This window comes from Solanum pennellii, chromosome 11 (assembly GCF_001406875.1).
Source record: "Solanum pennellii chromosome 11, SPENNV200".
Taxonomy (NCBI): domain Eukaryota; kingdom Viridiplantae; phylum Streptophyta; class Magnoliopsida; order Solanales; family Solanaceae; genus Solanum; species Solanum pennellii.
The window spans coordinates 46,741,262-46,765,549 of NC_028647.1; the positions used below are offsets into that span (position 1 = coordinate 46,741,262).

The 24,288-nt window shown below is 33.6% G+C and overlaps 1 protein-coding gene across 4 annotated transcripts; it reads left to right on the top strand.

Annotated features, from left to right (window-relative positions):
• Nucleotides 1-8,890: 8,890 nt before the first annotated feature.
• LOC107004873 (protein HESO1-like) lies at nucleotides 8,891-23,377 on the top strand. Of its 4 annotated transcripts, none has more exons than XM_015203267.2 (10): nucleotides 8,891-9,043; nucleotides 9,986-10,071; nucleotides 11,448-11,672; nucleotides 11,875-12,051; nucleotides 15,082-15,266; nucleotides 18,907-19,002; nucleotides 21,038-21,083; nucleotides 21,950-22,056; nucleotides 22,177-22,278; nucleotides 22,358-23,377. In XM_015203267.2, exons 2-10 carry the CDS (start codon nucleotides 10,053-10,055, stop codon nucleotides 23,093-23,095), a joined length of 1,695 nt encoding a protein of 564 aa, XP_015058753.1. In that variant the 5' UTR covers nucleotides 8,891-9,043; nucleotides 9,986-10,052; the 3' UTR covers nucleotides 23,096-23,377. The 4 variants fall into 4 exon arrangements, with proteins under 4 accessions (XP_015058753.1, XP_015058754.1, XP_015058755.1 ...); XM_015203268.2 differs by having other exon boundaries at nucleotides 11,472-11,672; XM_015203269.2 differs by having other exon boundaries at nucleotides 11,484-11,672.
• The last annotated feature ends 911 nt before the right edge of the window (nucleotides 23,378-24,288 follow it).

Here is a 24,288-nt window from a genome sequence, read left to right on the forward strand (position 1 = left end):
AGACTTATTGATATTAACCCTCTAACTTTATAACTAAGGAAAGAATAGTCCAAAACTTCCCTTAAAACGTGTATAGAAATCCGATTCTGCCTGGGATTTGCGCAACCTGTGACGGCCCGTCATGCCTGCGACGGTCCGTCACGCAGGTCGTCGCAACCTCCTAAAATCCAAGTGGACTGTGACGGCTCATCACACCTGTGACGGTCCGTCCTGCACCTCCGTCCTGACGGTCAGAGACTCGTTTCCCGTACCAATTTCTCAAGAGTTGAAGTGTTTTGCAACGGGAGCTTACGACGGCTCGTCGTGGATGTGACGGCACGTCCTGCAGGTCCGTCACAGATTACAGAGAGTCGATTTTCAGTACCCAATTTCAGAATTTCTAAGTATGCTGAAACGAGACCCTGCGACGGTCCGTCGTGCCTGTGACGTTCCGTCGTGGGGTCCGTTTCCTCAGCCAATTTTCCAGAAATAAAATCTGCTGCTCAAAACGACTAAACAGGTCGTTACAGTTTTCTTTTAGTGTGTTTCAGAAAAAATGATCTCTTTCTTTTTTTGGCAACATTGTAACTTTAACTTAATTTCCACGTGACATGTTTCAGTCGACAAGATTAAAGGATATTTTTGTACATTTGACATAACTTTAATTTACAACCACAAGATTAAAAAGTCTTTATTCTTTTCTTAAACTCCACTCCAAATCAAATTACGTCACTATATAAAAAGAATATCATTAGCGGCAACTAATCTTAATTGTCGCTAAATGTATATTTTTAGTGTCACTTAGCACTCTTTGTAAATGTCCCTAAAGCCTTTAGCGATATTGATTCTAATAACATTTAACTAATGCCGGTAAAGATTTTAGCGCTCTTTTATTAATAATATCAATATTTAATGCCGCTGAAAAATATTTTTATTGTAGTTGGTCATTCTTTATTAAATAAAAGGAGTAATTGAAGACTTTTTCCACAATAAGAACTATGGTCTTAATGGCTAGTTATTAATAATATATGTGTAAACTAATATTTTTTCTACTATTTCTGCATGTTCAAAATTCATCTACTTAATCCCTTTGATTTTTCATGTTGCCCAAATATGAGAGCATATAATAGATGTCTAAATCCTTTTTAATCCCTTTGATTGTTCAAATGATCTATTTATTTTATTTTTTTAGAAGAAAAAAACACCTTTAAAGATCAATATATATATTTGTTCATTCTTTATAGTTTCTTTAGATTTATCATTGCTCCACATATAGTTCTTTTATTTTCTAAGTATATTAAACAACTTCAACACATCTCCAAGTCATATTTGAAATTCAATATTGAAAGATAACCAAAATATAAATAACTCTAATTAAAAGAGTGAGCTTACAACACACATAAATAGAAGAATAAAATAGATTAACTCTGGAAGAGCGAAGACTCAGCTAAATTTTCAAATGCAGTACAATACATACACACAGGCAAGCACATATACAATGTACGTCCATGTTGTTTTAGTATGTGAATTTATACTTATATTTGTACTATATTATTAATAATTAAATAACATGGTGTACTAATAATGCAGTTGATAGTTATACAAAAAGTAGTATCAATTGTAGTATAGAGTTGGAAATAAAAGCATATGTCTAAGTTGCTCTGACTCGGGTACGGATGTCCAATACGGATGCAGATCTAGAGGTCGAATCCTTTATGATCTAATTTTTTATACATCCAAGTATGAATACATGTGTGGAGATTCGTCTAAAAATAATTAAAATATCTAAAAATAAAGTTATACAACCTAAATTATGAGATATTTTTTGGAGAGATAAACAAAGAAATTGACGAAGAATTTATCTGAAACGGAAAAAATTAGAAGAGTAAACAAACTTGAAACAACAATAAGAAGATGAACAATTTGGGAGAGGAGAAGATGAAATGTTATTTAAAGGTATGCATGAAAAATTAAAGTTAATTTTTTGGAGGTACAAAAATATTTTAGATATTTAGTACAACTTCTATAATTTTTGTAGAGTAAATATCTTTGATATTTTATTTAAGAAAAAATCTAGATGTTCTAGATAATTAAATATTTATAGTAAAATATAGAAATATTTAGATTCTTGTTATATAGTTAGAAGATAAGGATATCTAAATATTTCTTGTAGATGTATCTAGAATAATTTCTAGAGTCATCCCTATACAAGTATAAATAGGGGTAACCTTAGTCATTTGTAAGCAACCAAGAACAACTCAAATTAAAGTTTCTTCTTCCATAAAAAAGTTCTCTTTTCTAGCTTCCTCTTCTTTATTTGAATCTTCCAATCTTAATTAACGATCTTGAGCTAGCAGAAGTCTTCCTGAATTATATTTTTATTTATTCTCTACATGGTATCAGAGTCATAATCGTAGATTGTCTTGTGAATGTTACTTCAAGATCGGGTTAGTGGTAGATTCAATTGGTCTGTCTATATGAATTTTAGCAGCCGTGTCAATAGACTGGGGATGGAGTTGTTTAATCATTCCAATTACATGGTATGGTGTCACGACACAAAATCACAAGTCGTGAAGGCATCTATGTTCCCAATCGATAAGTAAGTCAACCTAATAAATTTTACCAATTCAACTTAAACGTGAAAAGGTAAGTACCAAACTAATATCTAACATACTAAGTGTTTAAAATAAATGCGGAAAATAGAAATATCACCCCAAGATATAGTTTTATAAGTACAAGAACTTTTACAATATGATATAAGTCCAAACTAATATGAAAATCTAAACATAAGAATATCTTATCAGAATATCAAAAAAACCTAATAAATAGAGATAGATGAAGGTGTGGGGCCGCAAAATATCCCAAACAACGCATCACAACTCTAAGATAATCCGAATTCAGATTTAAAGCTCCAAGAAACGTGCTCGAATCTGAATCCAAGCTGCACCACAGGAGAGTGAAGCAAGTGTAATATGAGTACGAAACCACGTGTATCCAATATATCTCATTGAACGACAACGAAGAAGTAGGACGAGAGTTTATATAAGAAAAATCAATTCTTTAATTATACAAGTCTATATTACACTAACAGTCAAGTTTCATCAAATAAAGGAAATCAAATATCAAGTACTTTCCAACCACAAATAAAATAACACATAATTATCAAGAATGAAGGATGTCATGAGATGCAATGCAATATGATACCATGAAATGATATGCCTCAAAAAATCCAGTACTCTCTCAACCGTATATACATGATATCCCTCGAAAATACATCGAGAGTTCATGACCCATAGGAGACTCACGAGGTCCATATACCGACACGGACGATCTCCACATGTGTGTACAGACGGTCTCCACGTGCCCAAATTATAATCTTAACATCTCACCATCCCCAGTACGGACGATCCCCACTTGCCCAACTTATACTCAGTCTCATGTCAATGATGATGCATCTCAATCAATTAATATCAGCATAATACATAACCACCTCAATTATCAAAACTATATGAGTGAAATAAGGAAAAACACAATCACACAAAGAATTCAAGTCGATATTAAATCAGCTAATGTCCATATGCTTTGGCATTCTCGGGTTTCAACTTGTTTTTTATAGTAATAAACTTTTCCTTTATATCACCGATACTCGTACCAATGTCCGTCACACCATTGGTAGGATACCCCCATCTTCCACCCTTGCCCATTATATAATTCATTTTTAATCTTTAATTAGAAAAACATCCTTCAACAAGTCTGAAAGTCTTAACATACCTTAAATGTCTAACACGTGTCACGAATCATCAAGATTTCGCCTTTCCCTTTTGTAAAGCTTGTGAACATCCCAATGTATCAATTATGCATATTATTTTTAAGTAAATAAGCCAATAGACACCAATATTCTATATACTTATCCTAGACCCAAAAACTCACCCTAATCTATAACCAAGTTTATAAATCTTGGCGTCACTAATATGTCAAGTCTCATATTCCTAAACTTCAAGCTTAAGATTAAGTCTCAATTTATCAAAAAAAATTATAAATCTGATACACCTAATATTTAATTGCCTATCATATATTAAGACTTCAATTATAAATTAATAACCATGAAAAAATTCCAAAATTTAAAACCAAAAATTTCACAGCCTGAAACCTTAACAAACGGAAGTACACAGAAACCAATTATGGAATAACCTTACTTTTTGCCAATGATTAATTTTTTTTTGTTAAACTAACAATTATTTACTCCCAAGCCAAACCCATCACGTTGCAGTGTTAATACCTTGCAAAATTTATTATTTTTTTCCTTTTTCTTCCTAACCAAAAACTTTATATCTCTCAACATATGTCACTGATTCCTAACAAATACACAAAGTACAATTCCTATTTATCCAACACATCCATAAACTACAATATTTAAGCTTGGCTAATTATTTTTTTCTTTTAACTGGAAGCTTCGGTTCTTGCTCTTGTAGATGCCGACGTTTTATTTTCTTTGGTCTTGTGGAGATACAAGCAAGAATCAGTTATGGTGTGACAAAAAGAATTATTAACCCTCAATTAGTCTTTCTTCATCTCTATACATGGGTCAAATTACTTGGGTATTAAAATAAGTACGGACTTAGCCCATTAACCTCCATTTAATTTAAATTATTTAAATTTTACCCGCTAATTGAATAGGCTTAGTTAAATCAATAGCTCAAAAATTCTCATTTAAAACTTTACCTAAAGGGTCTCTTATGGAAGAATAGTTCTGCTACTCAAACGATCTAGCAGGTCGTTACATATGGAAAACATGTATGAAATTATACCTTGTGGGAGAGAATTTGTGGGATGTTGTGAATGAGAGTAACACTAGTCCTCCTGATGACGGACCGGAAAATAACAGTGCATACAAGAAGTGGAAGCAGGTTATGCTAAGGTTGAGTTCGTCCTGAAGAGGTCAATCTCTCCCGAATTATTTTTACATATATAAGGTGCAAATCAGCTTATGAAATATGAAAGACTCTCGATCACTTGTTCAAAAAGAAGGATGAAGCTCGCCTGCAGATATTATAGAATGAATTGACCAACACTATTCAATGTAATCTTTCTATTACTGAGAATTTTTTTCTAAATATTAAGAACTTATGTTTTGAGATATCTTTATTGAATCTAAAAGAGACTATTTCTAAAGCACGAATGAGAAGAATAGTCATTCGTGATTTGAAGCCTGGATATATTCCATTTGTGACGTTAATTCAAGTATGGGCTCAACAACCATCCTTGAAGAAATTTGAAAATTTATTGTCGTCACAGAAATTACAAGCCAATCAATTGACTAGTGTGTTTGTCAAAGAGGGAGAACGAGATGCTCTTGTAGCCAACAAGAGGAACTTCAAAGGAAAATGAAGAGATATATCGCACTCTTGATTTTTGGTGATTTAGGCTCGCCTGGAAAGAAGGAATGGCCTTCTAACTGTTATGGTAAGAAGCCTTTCAGATGTTATCGCTATTGTCGAGCCAAGAAGAAAAATATGGCTCAAAAAGTTGCTCAAAAAGAACTTCAAATTTCATAGCTTCCTCTTCCTTAGTTGAATCTTCTACTCTTAGTTAACGATTTTGGGCTAGCAGAAGATTTTCTGATTTTACTTTTCTTCTGCTATTCTCTACAGTATGAGCGAAAATTTCTAGAATGGAGATATCTAGTAATTGTGTTTGATATTTAGCCATGTATAAGGGACTTAATGTGCAAGTAAAAAAAAATTTTCATACATAAAAATTTAAAGTAAATATCAAGTAGAAAGACAATATTTGTATAAAATGATAATTATACCCTTAAATATTACAAGAGCACCGTGTTGTTAGGTGTACGTTTTTTTTCATTGAGATTGAGACAAATAAAACGTACGATTGAAATTCGGTTAATTCAAAAGAAAATTAAAATCATAAAAGAATGAACAAATATCATATCAAGAAAATGATCAAGTCTCCATTGATGATGAAGCATGAAGTTTGTTGATAAATAAGATTTGAAATGAATAACAATTTTAAGTGTCTAATATCTTAATCTGGTAAGAACGAAAATACTCAGAAAGAGGAACAAATTAAAATCATGTCTTGATACAAAGTTGAATTGGAAATTTAGAAAATGAAAAGCAATAGATAAAACTAAAAGAAATTCATACCAATTTCTTAAGTACTATGTGACTCTTTGATTTCAAGAAGAAGAAGATGTGCAATTTGGGTCTTCTCTTCAATTACTCTAAACTAATGAAACACAAATATGCTTCTATACTAATAAACTGGAAGATGAAGTTGTTGCATTTGGATCTTCTCTTTGATTACTCTATAGACTAACTTGACACAAAGATGCTTCTAGACTATTAACAAGAAAGACGAGGTTGTGCAATTTATGTCTTCTCTTTTAGAACAACAATGAAGGAAACTTGAATTTTGATCTGAATTATTTGGTTAAAATTTTGAATTTCTTTGAAAAACAGATGGAATTATTGTGAAAAAAATATACAAGAGAGAATGCGAAAGAAATATCGAGATGATATAACATTTAATAAATTATCATTGCTCATTAAATTATTTACTGATATATGTAGTTGGTCGTCCTCATGATACTTTTTAACATATAGTAGAAAAAAATAAAATAAAAATGATATATAAGAGAATTAGACAAGTAAATTGAAATAAAAAAAATACTAAATATAAATATATAAAATTTAAGTAGAAAGGCAAATCAATCACTTGCCGATTGGGGCGAGGTGTTTTATACGATGAGGGGTGAAGCAAAAATCTCGAGACACGGGCCGTAAGTCCATTGATCTACGGGACGTAGTCTCACATATATTCAAATTAATAGTTCTATTACTAATAAAATAAGCAAAAGTAAATCTTTCAATGGTTTATTTTTATTTGAGATAAGTATTAATAATCAATAATGAAGAAAAAAATATTATAATTGTTATTTGAGAAATATCATTACACCAATAATAAAAATATGATATAAAGCAAAAAAAAAAAAATTTAAAAATTAAAAACGCCGAGTGTACATTTTTACGTCCAGGACTACGTTTTTATGTTCAGGACTTACTCCTCAAATTTTTAAGACATACGCCTTATGGATCTACATTTTTAATTTACACGCTAGAGCGTTTTTGGTACGCAGAGTCTTATGGATCTACTACTTTTTTAATACATAACATACTATAAAAGAACATTAAGACAAATAAATTGAAACAAAGAAAATACTAAACATAAACAGAGAAAATTGAAGTAGAAAGACAAAACAATCAATTTGACGATTGAGTCTAAGCTCCTCTCTACGCCCTTTAATATAAAAGAAAGAGAGACAAATTATACTCTACTTTTTTCCTACTTCTCAAAATATATACATCTTTAAAGAAAAAAAATACGACAAATAAGTTGAAACAAAAAAAATATTAAATATAAAGAAAAAATTGAAGCATACCAGCAAAATGGTCAATTCATCGATTGACCCTAAGCTCCACTTGATTCCTTCTATATACGTAAAAAGATATATAAAAGATAAAAGAAATATAGAATAACTATATTTACTTGTTTCATACTTTTAAATTACATAACATATTAAACAAGCAAGTAAGATAAATAATTTAAAATAGAAAAAATACTAAACATATGGAGAAAATTGAAGCAGAAAGGCAATCAATCGCCGACTAACCAAAGCTCATCTTGATTCCCAGAGAGAGTAAGAAGATTTTTTTAATATGATTTTTAAAAATATTTTAAGTTGTTAATTATTGTGGTTCGTGATAATTTTTTATGTAATTTTTAAATATTACAGATTATTTTTTCTGTCCTAATTTATGTGAAACATATGAAACTTGATGAGTTCACCAAATTTTTAATATGTTTTTCAATATTTTAAATTATTAATTATTATATTTATTATACTAAATATTTTCATAGCTTTTTAAATACATAACATACGTAAAAAAGAAAATAAAAACGAATAAATTTATACAGAGAAAATATCAAACATAAATTGAAAAAAATTGAGGTAGAAAAAACAAATCGATGAATTGATCGAGATCGAAGTTTCTCATTTTCCTTAACTAGAGCCGTCAAAACGCGCTTAGCCTATGAGACTAACCCAACCCAGCCCATTATTAAGAATATGGTTGAGATCGAATTTTCAAGCCCATTTAAACTAGGGTTTATAAGCCCGGCCCAAATAAGTCTTTGACCCTTAAGACTTGATTGGGTCGGGCCAGGGTAGACCCATGGGCTAAAACTTTTTATTTAAGAGTAACTTACAATAATCTCACTAGTATATAGTCTAATTACCTAAGTACACGGTATGTGGTAATATTATGAATCTTACTAGATTTTGATACGTCCAGATACTTGTATCTTGGAATACATCGACTCAAAATCAGGTTAATTTGTTCTATATACACTCTATCAAAATAGATTTGCATATATCAAGGATACATAGACAAATCTCGCGTCCTCGTCTCCCTCTCGTCTTACTTGTTTCTCTCTTATGTCGCTTGCGTATCTCATATGAGAGATACATGCTAATTACACTAGATTATTCACTAGTGTTATTGAAACAACACAATTATTTGTCATATTTGATTTGAAAATCTTCTCATTTTCTTGATGTTATAGAATATAAGTTTGAAAAGAAAAAAAAAAGACAAAAAAAGGCTCTAACCTTCCCCAGCCCTCGGCCCTTTTAGTATTATTAGATTAAGTTTGAACATTTTCAGGCCCTTCCAAATGAAGGGCCGACTCGCGCTAGCCTTTAAAATTCCTTGACCCGTTAGACTCGAGTGGAGCGGATCCTTTCTATTTTAACTTTTAATAACTAATAGAAGAAGAAAATTTAAAAGTAAACAAGAGAAAAAATATAAATAAATTGATAAAACATTTTATTTTTGGGTATAGCAAGCCAAGTAGGACAAAACAAATCTTTTGCTAAATTCTCCAATGTAAATAAAATAAAAAATAAAAAAACCCAAACTCCATTGTTAATCCTCACATCACCCCCAAGTCACCGGCGGCGAGCAACCGAATCCATTGCTTGAAGGTAAACTTTTCCCTTCTCTTTCCCCTCTCTATTTGCTTCCGTGCTTCGGTGATTGAACGGTATCAAAATCTCAATTAGTGAGGATATCAACATGTGTTTACGAATGAAGTTTTTGCTTTAACAATTTGAATTTTCCCCCAAAATTGAAAACTTAGGGATCAGTTGATTATCTAAAAAGTAGAACACGCTTCAATTGGCTGGTTTTGTAGTTATACCTGTGAAATTTTACATCGAAATAAGCAGAATTCATCGTAGTTTGTTGGTAGAAAAAAGTTGTAATTTTTGTTGATGTTCCAAGCTATCGTTGGGTATCTAAAGAAGTTGAATTTTGTATTTTAAACCAAGTTGTGCTGCTAGAAACCCCGACATAGAGCAAAGATGAAAGATGATTCGGAGTTATTGAATTGAGATTTGCCATCCCAACTCTATGACTCCTGTGCAGTTTTGGGTTAGTGGAGCAAGAGAAATAAGTTAAATTGAACCCCTCCCCACTAGCCCAAAAATAAGATATCCAATATAGAATCAGAATAATTGTTATATTCCTAGTGCTGTTTCCTTCTATCTTCATCTGAAAAGGATGAATCAGAAAATATATATCTGATGTTGCACCTGGATCAAAAAGTAGTTTCCATACACTAATTTTCCAAAAATACCTTCCGAGAGAAGTTCTATTGGTTGTGCTGTACTTAATTTATCTCATGAATTATGTGTTTTTGTCCATTGTTCATAGTTAATATTCACTGTTATATCAAAAATACAAACTTTCTTTTGTATCATTAGGTTCTTATCTTTTTTTTTTCTTCTGATTCTTGTTAGATTATTTATTATCCTATTATTTTTAAATTTTATGATTTATCAGCAGTTTTTGTGCACCTTCTTGCCCACAATTGTTATAGTTGAAGCTCTTTCTCTAATCACTTCTCGTGGTAACGATATCTGCAGGTGAAGTGTTCATTTTTATTTCAGTTGTGAATTAATGATCGTCTAAAGGTTGATCATCTTTAATACCATGGTTTTATCCGTGAAAGGTTAGTATTTCACTGCTTTGCATGTTTATTTCACAGATGTAAATGCCATCTTAAGACCAAACGGAAAAAATGTTACCTTTAAAAAACACAAGGAAAAGGAAGAAAAGAAAGGAAAGAAGTAAATGGTGCTCTAACTAAGGTCCACAGATTCTCAGGGTTCTTCTTTCTCCTTTTTCTTTGTTTTTCTAATTTTTTTTCTAGATTAAATCAGCTTATGATCTCTTTTTTTGATACGTGGACTTTATGTGTCTTTGACACAGGATGATTGCTATATTTTGTAAAGAGAAAAAATCATTTTTGGTTGTGTTTTGCTAATTTGAAGTTGTATTCTACTATTCTTGTATACTGGCTTTTGTCATTGTTCCATTTTTCTTTATTTTAAAATTATTTTCTGTAATAAATTGAGTAGACAAGCCCTAATTCTTATACTTAAACCTTACGCGTGTGTTTAATGATTGTGTCTGCTACTTGAGTTGTAGTTGTGCGCACAGGCACCCATTATTCAACTTTCACGATCATTTGCTGATAATGTTAAGGGGGAAAGGAGAGGAAAGGAGAGGAAAAAACTCAAAGGTGTTGCCTAGATGTCAATGAAGTGGACTGAGAGCCATGGGGTCTCATGTTCAAATCCTAGTAAAGACAAAAATACTAGGTGATTTCTTCTCATCTGTCCTAGCATTGACGGATAGAGGTACCTAGTAGACTGATGGGAGGTGATAGGTATCCTGTGGAATTAGTCGAGGTGCGCGTAAGCTGGTTTGGACACCACAATTATTAAGGAAAAAGGAAGGAAAAGGAAAGAGGATGGTGGTGAATTTTGAACACAAAAGTATTGTATTTTTGATTCCCTCTCCGTCTCTTCCCTTGCGGATCCTTGTATGACATCTTTAATTCCAGAAAACTTGGATTCAAAGTCATTTTCTAGTTGTTTTTGAAATCTTCATTCATCTTTGACCCCATCCTACAAGAAAATTAGGACATCTAGAGTCTTCCGGTGAATGAGCTCCTTCGTTCACCAAGCCGTAGACATCCTTGGTGTCACAACTGCTTTTACATCATGAGCCATGACGAAAAGTACGGGAAATCCCTTGTCTTGTCCTTCCACCTTGTTATTTGGTAAAAATTTTGCTGAATGATTGGCGTTAAAACTACAAGTCTAAGATGGATCATATAGTGCAATCAGCTGATGGATTGCACTTCCTTTTGGGGGATAACCTCTGCTGATTGAACTTGTATGATGATATTGAATGCAGTGGTGATTTTGGTTGTTCTTTATCACCTTTTGGTGAAAGTCTTACTTCTTCTGTTGGCTGAGTTCCTATTTATGATTTGAGTTACTGCTCTATGAGGATATTTTTCTAACTTTAACTTGCTAGGGAACATGTCATCAACTAATATAGCTATGATATCAGTTCTGTGTAAGGAAGCACAACAGTGTGAACAGAAGCAGAGGAAGAAATACACAGCCACCTTGGAACAATTATCGGCATTTGAAGTATTGCTTGATGAGGTTTATGTGGATTGTCGCCCTAAACCAAGCGATTATGATGCTCGAAGAGATTTACTTCGAATCTTTAATGAAATAGCAAAGGAGGTTTATGGTAATTGAATAACAATATTTCTGTATTATGCTATTTGAATTTCATAATCTTTTGATGTGTGAGTTGCACAATGTTCATCAATTTGTCAGGCTACTTCTCTTTTCATTGTTATAAGTAGTAGATGGGGGTGGGGAGTCAAAATTGTAAATCCGTAGCATAGGGCCATACTCTCTGTACAAGTGCTCATTACTCTTTGTTTCAGGCTATTCTGCTGATGCTCCTATCGTTGAGGTGTTTGGGTCATATTCGATGGATTTATTCTGTGTTAAAAGTGACTTGGACCTATCTGTCAACTTCACCAACAGAAAAGTTAACATTACACGGGAGAAGAAGATTCAGACTCTGAGGAAATTTGCAAAAAAGTTTTATCAACTTCAGAGTAACCTTTGAACTTGTTCTTTAACTTTCTGTGATTTTCATGCATATTGTTCCTTCAACAATCTCGAAATCCTAAAATGTCATCATAGTGAGGAATGAGTAAGTTTAGGAAGGACTTTGAAAGCAAGTACTTAACACTGGCAAAATGAGCTAAAAGTTTAAACATATTCTGGTTGATAAACTTACTGTTTATATTGATAGGCTTTGCAAGGGAATATGGAATTGTGGTAATTTGGTCATTACACGATGCCTGTTCATATTATACGTAATGGTGGTGACGGCTCTTTATAGAATTTCCTTAGATGCTAGTCTTAGTTTATTTAGGTTTTGGTTTGTGCGTGTGGGGTGGGTGGGTGTCTTAAACATGTGTAAGGAAATGGGAGTATTTGAGTGGTCGTTTGTGAGATTTGCCTTGGCTAAGTCGGCTACACTAGGTAGAGTATCTAGGATGTTTTCTTTTAGCAATTTACTAATACTATTTTTTTTAAATAAGTTCTTTAGCTCCAAGTCAATTAGGTTTTTTTATAACTTTAAGCTTCTAGAATCAAATTCGTAGATATTAAGTTTTTTTTTTTCAATCCTAGAATACCTTTCAGTTATGTAATTAAGTAGTCCAATGAATATTATTATTATTTAACAATAGTGAGTAGTTAAAAGTTAATAATTTGTTACTTCTTCTTATATGAAATTCCTTTGTACTCGTTCGAGAAAGTACGGCATTGAGAGACATTCTTGTCAAATTAAAGTTTATACTTATCATATTGTTATACTCCTAAGACCTAATATGATTATCCTTGTAATGTTATTCTCTCATTACTTAAATTTATATCTTAGAAGTTCCATACGTTACTTCGATGACAATTCTAGCATGCTCACTGTAGGGGTATTACATTCTGACTCCTAAGAATTTTGTTTTTTGAAATCAGTAACTTTGTATCATATCAGGGATCCAAACAGTACTTGGGTAGTACTGAAATCATAGTTACAATAGAGCTCTCTAGTGTCTTCCCTCGCTAGCTATAAAGAATCTAGAACATCTATCATAGACACGGTATCATTAAAGTAAATCTGATTACACCAAAAATATAGCAGTAAGATGTAGTTCAACTTGATCTGCTGCACATCATTCTCTAAGCTCTAAAAACATCTGGAATTCCTCTCCTTCCAAATTGTCCACCAGATACAAGGTGGGGCAGTTTTCCATCTATTCCTATCCTTAGCATGTGAACATGTTCCCTCCCAGTTCTTATCCTCTGTTATCTTGCCTGGCATTGTCCATGCTATGTCCTTAAGGTTTAGGATGATTCTCCACAGATGAGCTGTGTATGGACAATGCAGAAAAAATGGTTGACTGGCTCAACTGTTTCTTTACACGGGAAGCATATTGAACACAATGTCATACCTCTACCCATCAAGTTATCCATGGTTAAAGTGGTCTCCTTTGCTAGTCACCTCTAGGCTATCACTCCCTGCCCTAGCTACCTTAAAACCCTTTATCTATCCATACAAATAACTGTTTTGAACATAGTGTTCAGTCCTTCCATGGCAATGATAAACAAGAAAGGAGACAGGATCTCCGTAAGAAATTTGGTCCCCTACTTCATTCTTGTCCTCCTAAAGACTTGGAGTGTTGTGGGTGTCTTATCCTCAAGTCATCCTCGAATTTCCAAGTTTTTTCTTTAGCTATGTAGTTCTTACATATTACCTTTGTTGATAAGACATTCTTCAAACGTAGTTTTCACACTTGACGATCCACTATAGCCACTTGTTCCTTCTTGGAAGTCATGCCCTTTTCCACTGGTATGGTAGTAGTTCACTATTTTTTTGGTTTAAACAAGAGTTGGTAGGGAGACAGTAGATTTGGTAGATTTCATAGGAAACTTGTAAAAGTACCCAAATGGTGGTGTGTCCACCACTCTGTGGGTTGTTAGTTTCCAATTCAACATTCATTGAATGATGAATTGTTTGTGTGAGTACAAAGTTACCCTTATCTAAAATAATAGTAATTCTTCGTACACGCTTGTGTTTGTATATTTCCTTCGAATTCATTTCTCCTCCTGTACTGACCAAAAAACTTATTAGCATTCTATCATTATCTTTTCTCCAAGTCAATAAATATCAAACCATTTAATTCCATGTCAATGAATATCTTTTCTTAGATCGATGCTAGGAGAACTTTGTGGTATGAAAATTTTCCCTCTGTTTTCTTCTTTCGCTCAGTCAGATATACATTTTTCATGTTCAAATGAAGAACATAGCAGCTTATTTGATTTAGTAATATTTATATATTCAAATTCAGTAAAAGTATAGGGATAAAGATTAGAAGATATGATGCAGTAATGAAGCAGTGGAAGGGATTGAGCTGGCACTGGAGACATGTCTTGAATCATACCCATAGGGCCGATGCCATGTGCATTAAGTTATTCTACCAAAGCCCCTATCAACTACTGGATCTCAAGTATTTAAGATGGTAGAGATAGAAAGCTCTATGCAGTGACCAACAGATATACCATGATACATTTACAGTAATCTTCTGTTATTGTTGAGAATATAATTAAATAATAGAAGTCTGCTTTCTCTAATGACTTAAGCTTTTAGATGAGATGGTCATAGACTTTAACATAGTATAGAGCAGGACACTAAGATTGAATTTCATTGCCACCCATATAAAAAATAATTTTCACATGCTTGGCCCATGAAAAAGAATCGGGCCCACATGTGAACGTGTGTGTTGAGAATATAATTAAATAATAAAAGTGTGCTCTCTCTAACAACATAAGCTTTTAGATGAGATCACACACTTCAACAAATATGAAGTAATTTCTTTGAAATTTCTACAAAAACATACATATATATGTATGTATTTTTACAAGGTAAGAAGTCTTCGAACTTCATTTCTGGTGTTCAAAGTTAATTTTTTGATACCCATCCTTAGAAGTTGATTATCTTGACATGATATTTAGAGCATTTTCTGTAGTTATAGCTTCTATTAATGTTTTTGGTGGCTCTGATATTTAAAATTCTGCCTCAGGGAATGGTTTTGTTCGTGGTGTCAATCCAGTTACAACTGCCAGGGTGCCAGTTCTAAAAGTTGTTGACCGAGGAACTGAAATTGAATGTGATATATCAGTTGAAAACCAGGATGGGATTTCAAAATCAAAGACAATTTACATGATTGGTTCCATTGATGAACGTTTTCGGAAATTGAGCTTCTTGGTAAAATATGCTTGTTGTCTCGCACACACAAACACACACATATCACAACAGAGTTTTAGCTTCCTTTGCACAGGAAAAAGGTTGCAGAATCATGTTAAGGATCACATTACATATTTGCAATATATTATGAATATCTTTCTTTTCTTGATATTTTTTTGGTGTCCTGGTTGGGAGGCCTTTTAATTGGATGCAGCCTTCGAATGAGGTCCTACATTTGTGATCTCATACATATACTTGGGAATCAGGAATATAAGAAAGCTGAAGAGTCTCCTCTCTTTTTGTTTTTGGTGGATGTTTTCATAAATATCCATCCTAATTTGGCCTCTCAACTAATTCATTCACCTTTTGGGATGCTTTTTAATTGAAGGTTAAAAGCCTCCAAAAATGTTATTTGATGCGTTAATAATTTGAGAATATAAGGGACTTTTTATCCTGCAATATCTGTTTGCAAGTTCTGAATTGGACTTCTAGGGGTGAGCTTCCATCATTAGGAGAATGTTAAGGATGCACCTCTTTGAATAGCAACAGACATAGTTGGAGCAGACATTTGGTGGACGAAAAATGAATTCGGGGTGCAGGCCATGTGCCTCTTTGATAAAGAACTCCGGAAAGAAAGCAAAACCAGTACACTTGGCCTCAGTTTGCAAAAAGAACCTGATGTGAAGGCTACAAAATCCTTGTAAACTGGTGCCCCAATTATAGGTGGAGGAAATTTCGAAGTTGAGAATGAACTTTCATATGTTTCAAATTTGTTAATTTTTGGAGTTATTGCTTTGTCATATTGTCAGAGCTTCAACAAAATTGCTCGTGCGAGCAACCTAGGTTAAGAGGTTGTAAGACTTTGAGAGCTAGAGCTCATATTCTAGGAAAGAAAGCACGAAGTATGTGGCTTGTATGAGTGTCTGTTCATAATCCATAGAAAGAAAAAAAAAGAAGCTTTTATGTGTATCTTCTATGATTTGACAATGTACGGATGAAGCTTAATAATATGCTTTTTGTCTCCCTTTGCATTCAATTTTTGGAATAACTTGTATAGAAGATAAGACTGCAGGTGACAAAGCCCCTGGGTCTAATGGTTATACTATAACTTTCTTTAGCAAATGTTGGGAAATAATTGGATCAGATGTCATAGCTGCAGTACAAAATTTCCATGATCAAGAAGTTTCTGAGAGGAGCTTCAATGCCACCTTTGTGGCACTTATATTAAAGAAGGTGGGAGCTGTGGATTTCAATGATTTTAGACCTATCAGTTTTATTGGTAGTGTCTATAAAATCATAGCCAAGTTGTTAGGTGAGAGGCTGAAGAATGTGATCAACAAATTAGTTGATGGTCATCAAATGACTTTAATAAGGGGAAGACAGATTACGGATGCAATACTCATGGAAAATGAGTGTGTGGAGGCTAGACAGAGAAGTAAATACCTGGAATTTTATGCAATCTGCATATCCAGAAGGCATATGATCACCCAAATTGAGATTATCATTGGGATCCTACTGAAGATGGGCTTTTGCTCTAGGTGGATCGGATGGACGGACCATACTTGCATCAGTACAGTGCAGTTCTCAATTCTTGTTAATGTTCACCAACATGATTTTTCTCTTCTAATAGGGGGCTGAGGCAGGGAGATCCTTTTTCGCCTTTTCTATTCATCATAGCAATGGCGGGGATGAATGATATGCTCCAGACTACTAGAAATAGGTAAATACCAGAATAGACAACAACATAGAAATGTCTCATCTCCGGGCTTCACATTAATTGGGGGGAAAGACCTTCATTTATTCAGTTAATATTATGGAGGAGATTCACATGTTAGCTGATTTTTGGGAGGCAAAGTGGGAGAGTTGCCACAGTTTACTTGGGTATGCCTTTGGGGGTAAACACAACTTAAAAGGGGACAAGAGTGGTGTGATAGGGAAGGGTGAAGTAAAGTTGACTGTTGACAAATAGGAAGATGCAATATTTATCTGTGGGAGGGAGATTGACCCTTATTAGTAGTTTGTTAGATGCTCTACCTACTTATATGATGTTCTTATTCCCATTCCCTGTTAGTCAAATGGGATATCATGAAAAGAAGCAAGGGAGTGGGAGGAATGTAATCATGAATCTGAAGGCTCAAAAAAAAAAAGTTTGATGCTGAAATGGTTGTGCAGATATGCTACAAAAGGAGGACCAATATGGAAAGAAATTATTAGAAAGAAATGTAGGGAGGAAAGCAGTTGGACCACAAATTCAATCAATACTCCTTATGGGTGGAGTATTTGGAGGTTCATCAGGAATTTGTGGCCTAAGATGATGAGCAGAGCAAGATTAAAAGTGGGGAATGATATGAAGACTTCCTTTTGGAAGATAAGTTGGATTCAGCAAGGTGTTCTGCAACAGCATATATTATGCCAACAACAATAGGATATAGTTGCTTAAGTTTGGTCTTAACAAGGATGGAATCTGACTTTTAGGGATTTTAAATGATTGGGGAATGGGAGGATAACTGAGTTTTACAATACCCTAAATAATTTAAAGGGTTCCACTGGAAATTGGGATGTTATGGCATTGCTAGGAAATGATCAAGGAACTTTAACGGTGAAAGAGGTTTACAAGATTTTGAGCCAGTTAACTTTCCTCAAAATCTTTTTCCCTTCTCAAAAAAATTTTTGAGCGTAGTTAATATCAAGTAGGCTATCACGGAAAGTGATTTGGGAAGTAAAAATCCCACTGGAAGTAGCTTGGTTCTCTTGGCTTATGGCTAAAGAAGAAGTGTTGACACATGAAAAGTTGAGAAGTACGGGATTTAATGCTCCAGATGTTTTTTATATGGGGAATGGGCAGAGATAACCAACCATCTCTTTTTGCACTGCAAAGGGACATATCAATCTGAATAATATTCATTAACCAGAGGGTAATCAGGTGGATGGTGCCAGGAAACACAAAGGAGCGACTAGACTGGTCTTTGTCCAATATGAAGGAAGGTGGAGGGTTGTCCCAGCATGCATTTGGTTTGGGGGGGGGGACGAGAGGAAGAGAGAGCACTCTTTACTATTTTTGGGGAACATGAATGATTTAGTACAATTGAAAGATATTTTGATGTTTTAGGTAATAAGTTCTCTACTGATTTGGGGGACCGTACACTTGTTATAGTATACCTGTTAATATATAGAATGCTACCATTAAAAAAATGATAGCACTGCTGAAGATTTTTAGCTGTCAGTTACTTTATCAGCTTATTCTAATAAAAAATAGTTTCATACATATATATGATCTACATGGACATTTTTACAGCAGTCACATGTATGAGTTGTCTTTGTTTTTTCACTTTAGTTAAATACATTCAGTTGCTCGTTTTTTTTCTTTCCTTTTCTCAGTTTTGAGCAATGAGGTTTTTGAAGCCTCAGTTATGACTTGAATAAGGATTGATATTGAAACAGTTTAAATTTGATGTGATCAAATATGTGTTGCGATTCTCTTTTTGGGCTTGTCTAATATTTAGACCCATAAGTTGCTTTGGGATTGATATCCCTTATGTAAACCAATATTTCTTTGGCTGTGTTTGCTTAGGTGCAATGTTCAATGTTATTCACTAAAAAGAATGTTTTGCATCGTTACTTCACATTTCTGTTGTTAGAACTCATGAATTTCTCTTCGCAGATGAAAGCATGGGCAAAAGCACAAAATATTAACAGCGCGAAGGATCAAACATTGAATTCTTTATCTATAATACTCTTGGTTGCTTTCCATTTGCAGGTATTCTTTTTAGGACAAGTTCATCATTTGCAGAAACCCTCAAGTTATCATTATTTTTCTATTTCCTCATTCTTTTGACATACTAGAACCTCTTGTTAATCATGTCTTCTATTTGAAATTCCCATGTTTTCTATTCATCTGGATGTCATGTTAAAGAAACTTTAGGCGTCAAGCATTTTTTCGTTTTTCTTTGGGATGTTTAGCTGACGTGTTTTTATCTCCGCCTATAAGACCTTAGAGTTTATTATATGATAAGGGCTCCCGAATCTTGAACATGCTGATGCATCTTGTTCCTTAGAAATGTTGATTGAACTTTTTGCCATTTATTGGAAGACTATAATAAACAAAACTGCCATTTACTATTTTCTTAATATATTTATCTTTGATAATAAATAAAATTTTGTTTACTATAAATTTCCATATTTGAATTATAAACGTAGATATTGAATTCCCTTCATTAGCAGACAAGGCTTTAATAACTCACGTCAAATCATTAAAGGAAGTTATTGAAAACTTACCAACTTTTTTTTTTGACAAAAAGGATTACACTATCACGACAAGAAGTCATTTAAGGAAACATATTGTCCCTTTTCTTTTTCCTCTCTTAATTTTTGGAGAACTTTTCCTAAATTATCAAGTTTCTAATTGTCTTCCTAGGCTTAGAGCTCGTTTGGATTGTTTTTGAAAAAGTAGTTTTAAGTCAAAAATAATAAGTCAAACTGAAATGACATTTAAAAGTTATTTTTTGAAGTTATTTTTTATATTTGCCAAACTCACAAAAGTAAAAAATTGACTTAAAAGTAGGTTTGATCAACTTTTAAGCCAATCCAAATACTCTCTAAGTTGCTCGGACTCTTCATTTTTGGTGTTGCACCCGTGTCGACACGACATGGGTGGTGTGGGTATAGGATTCATGTCCGATTTGGTCAACCAATTTTGGATACTTTGACCAAAATCGATGAAGAAAGTCCGGACAGTTTTAATGATTTCTATAATCCATACAAATGCTAAGGTGAAATTGAAGAAAACGGAATACATTTTTTATAGAAATTTCTATGTCACTCATTTTCCTTTTATCTCTTTTCAAGATTCTCCTCAAGTTCTCCACATAATATCTCATAATTTAGGTTTTATAACTCTATATTTAGATATTTCAATTACATTTAGGTGAATCCCTGCCTCCTTATCCATGCATGGATCCATATTCCTGAATCTTAAAAATTAGATCATGAAAGATCCGACCTCTAGATCCTCACCCTATCGGACACCCGCACTCGAGTCCGAGCAACTTAGTTCCTAGGGTGCTGTTTTTCAATAGAAATATGGCAATTCTCAATGTTAGTAATATTATTATGGCACGATTAAAACAATAAATACAAAAAGGAAAGAATTGAAGTAGTGAAATTTATACAAGACAAAATAAAGTATGCCTTTTTTCACATAAGTGGAGTTTGGCTAATTAGTTGGCGTAAGTTTCCTTTCACCTTGTATTGATCTCTTAGTTCTTTCCTTTTCTTAAGAACTTATCAATAATGTCGCTCTTCTTTGTTTTCTATTTTTTGTTCATGTCGAGAGTTCTATAGTACGTTCATGGACAAAATCAATATGTTTTTTTTATAGATAACCTACTATAATGCAAACATTAGTGATCGCTTCCACTAATTTAGGAGTTAAATAGTTTGGTGGTGTAACAGTTCCTTAATGACCAATTACAAATAAATAATGCATATGTGATATGATATCAGGTGAAATACCAGACAATCGTATGTTTGAGATACAATATTCATTTATAGGATTTTTTAACGTCAATTGCTACTTTTTAATAATTTTGTTCTTTCTTATTTCTGGTTTTATTGATTGACGTGAGATACACATGCAAAGCATGTACACTAAGTGACTAAACTAGTATATTTATACACATGTTTATGTGTGTATTTCTGATCCTCATCAAAGCATATAATTAGATCTTTGTATAGATTATTTATGAATATTTTTCCTCATCATAACTTACTCGGCTTAATTGAAAACCTTGCAGACGCGAAATCCTCCCATACTGCCTCCATTTTCCGCCTTATTCAAAGGTAAAACTCTGACTTATTACATTTCAAGTTTCCCGTAAATCTATGTAGCATATTTAATTCTGGTTGAAATTTCTCAATCCATCATAAAAGGGCAAATTTCGTTTTAGAATCATTTTGGACTTCAGTATGTTTCTTTGAATATTTAGCATTTGATTTGAATACTTGCTATGTTGCTTAATTGTACTATTTACCATCTCTTAAACAATATCATGTTAAGTTCAGTTCTGGCATTTTAGGTTTTGGTATTAGACGTATGATGCTGTGCTGATATAGTGTTCTGTGAAAGTCATCTGTGAAGTTGGTTTTGTATTTAGTTCTTGTATACTGAGAGCTGTAAACAACTGTCAAGTCATATCCATGTCGAATGGTGGTGCTAGCTCAAAATTCAAGTCATGAAAAAGAGGTCATATTTAAGAGGCTTTTAACTTGGAGAAAGGCAAAAGTTTGTCTGATCAACCAGAAGAACGTATGCAAGTTCTTGTTCAAATATGAGGATCGTGGATCGTCATCTTTGAAGAAAACCGTAATCTTGTTCCATCTTGGTGCAGCCGTGAGTTGAAGAGAAGATGCACCAAAAAAATTTATGACAAACATTCATTAATATACTATATGGACTTTGTTGAGTTCGGGATTTAGGTTATATGAATGTCATTCATGTGCATGGAAAGTCTTAGGCAGAAAGCTCTAAAAGCCATAGATATGAAGCATTATTTTGCTTTGATGCGGCCTAAGTTTTCATACATCTCTTTAGTTATTAGTCATGAATCTGTCTCGTTCTTTCTATTTCGAAGTATTATATATCCATCTTTCAGTTTGTATTTGATTGGTCACCGAGTATTTTAATTGACTTCCCATCTGTGTGCTAGATGGTAATGACTCAGTAGCAGTGGAGAGCTCTGTGTGTAAGTTTTCAAACTATGGAATAAGCAATAAAGAATCAGTGGCTGAGCTCTTTGTTTCTCTATTAAACAAGGTTGGATTTTTTATCCTCCGTTGGATAAAATGGTTCATGTACCATGCAGGCTGCTATTTTTACATATTATGTTCTAATCTCTATATTGGCATTATATATAGTGTGATTTAACTATTGCAGTTGCTATCAGTTGAGAAGCTCTGGTCTGAAGGTTTGTGTGCCAGCACATTTGAAGGATCTTGGATATCTCGAACACGGGGTTATAGAGTTGGCCGTATAAATGTGATTGTGCTTGGCTTTGTCATTTCTTGACATGTTCTTAACAAGCAATAAATTTATGTCAGTTTAACGGTTTTCACAGGTTGAAGATTTCGCTGATAGATCTCAAAATGTTGCAAGGGCAGTAGGAGCAGCAGAAGTTAAACAGATTTACAGCTGTATCCAGCTTTCAGTCCGACACATATTTGATTTCTTAAATAAAAAGATTGGAGGGAACTCTTTAAGGGAGTTCCTATTTGGCCAAGATGTAGCCTCCAAGCTAGCTGGCGCTGGTACTGCAAAATCTGGAAAGAAGGAGGTGCAATCTGTTGCACTTTCAAAAGGAAATAAAAAAACTGTGCATGTTGATTCTATCTTGTCAAAAAGCAGGACATCTGCGAAAAGTCCGAGAGGGATGGCACAAGGAAAGCATAAACTTCTGGGGCCAACTGACTCCTCCTTGACAAAAAGAAGTCGAACAGATGATTGGTTGGGTGGCACCTTCTCTGAGTTGTCAAGAAGGCAGCCAGGACAACAGCCTATGCCTTACTACTTGACGAATAGTTGGGGACCAATGTCAATGATCTCAAGAGAAGCCATGTACAATAGGCCTCAACCTGTTCCGTTTGAACCTACCTATGGAAGGATGAGATTTGCAGAACCTTCTGGACACCCAAATCTGATTGCTCCAGCTGTTCCTCATATGTTTCCGTCCAGGCACCCTATAGGTAGTCAAATTTCTTATGAGCCACTGAGACATCCTGTTGGTTATCCTGATTCGGTTTTTGATTCTAGGCAATCCTCAGCATATATTTTGCCCCCTCATCCTAGGCGGTTTTGATGTGTAAGGTTAAACCTAATGATTCCCCATCAATGTAATTTTGCCATGGGGATGTACAGGTTGAAACCGATACTAGTTTAAGGGTTCAAGAATCAAAGTTCTCTTTCTTCCTTTATACCTTCAAAGCTCTGAGTTTATACTTTGCATTCTACTTTGCCAGAGCTTTTCATCTGTCTTGGGTATTCCAATCTGTATTTTTTGATAAATCTTCAGAGTAGAGTTGTCATGACAATTGTGTTTTAACTAGTTATTTTAGTCAAAATGCTCGTCTTCGTATGGTTATTGATCTTATTTAACATCAGCCATCCCTTGATGCTGTTAAGTCCATTGCATCTTTACCCTTTTCACTAATAATATGAAATTATGAATATAGCTTAGTGGCTGTGCTTTCAATTTGCAAGCCTGATTGTTTATCAAATGGGAATGGGGATTTGGGCATTTGATGTTCAGTGATTGTTGAAAGCTTTTTCTAACTGTTTTATGTTGTGGGACCAAAATAATATTAGTTGAGGATAGGATAAGAAATTAGTTTTGGTCCTATCTGTTGGAGTAGTTGGCAATACCATCTCATTTGGCTTCAGAGAATGTAAATATGGATAAGAATTAATGTTTCCATCTTTTTTTGGACTCCAATATTAAAATTATCTTCTTTGCAGCTATCCCTATAATTGATTGATAGGAGTTAGGACAGTTGTTTATGGACAAGTAAAATGATTGCTCATGAGTCATGGACATGCATTATTTTTTCTAATACAGGTTGATGAAATGATTGTTTTTAAGTATATATAACCAAGTTAAAAATATAATGTCAAAAGCTTTATAATTTCGAAATATGCACAGAGCCCAACCATATAGTAAGTTGTAAGGTTTTTGCTATAAGTTTTCTAGCACCATACTGATGACTAGTACAAAATTTTCAAAAGAAAATTATAGTACTACTAAAAGGAAACCAAATTGACCTATAATGTAATAACAACTTGAAAAGTGGTGCAAGTTGCAACATTGGATAAAGAGGCTATGATGGGTTAATGTAACCACTAACGACTTCTCCATTCACTTTTTAGGCTTTAAGTTCTATACAGTACCGATAAAGTGAACAAAATAATATATCGAGAAATCTAACATGAATAATATATTCAGTATAGTCCTAAAAAGTAAGATCTAAAAAGGTAAATTATATAGTATACAAATTT

Coding starts and splice junctions, on each gene's coding strand:
- LOC107004873 (XM_015203267.2), top strand. Junction 19,003..21,037: donor TGGTTGCTTTCCATTTGCAG/GTATTCTTTTTA, acceptor AAAACCTTGCAG/ACGCGAAATCCTCCCATACT. Junction 22,057..22,176: donor TTGTTTCTCTATTAAACAAG/GTTGGATTTTTT, acceptor TAACTATTGCAG/TTGCTATCAGTTGAGAAGCT.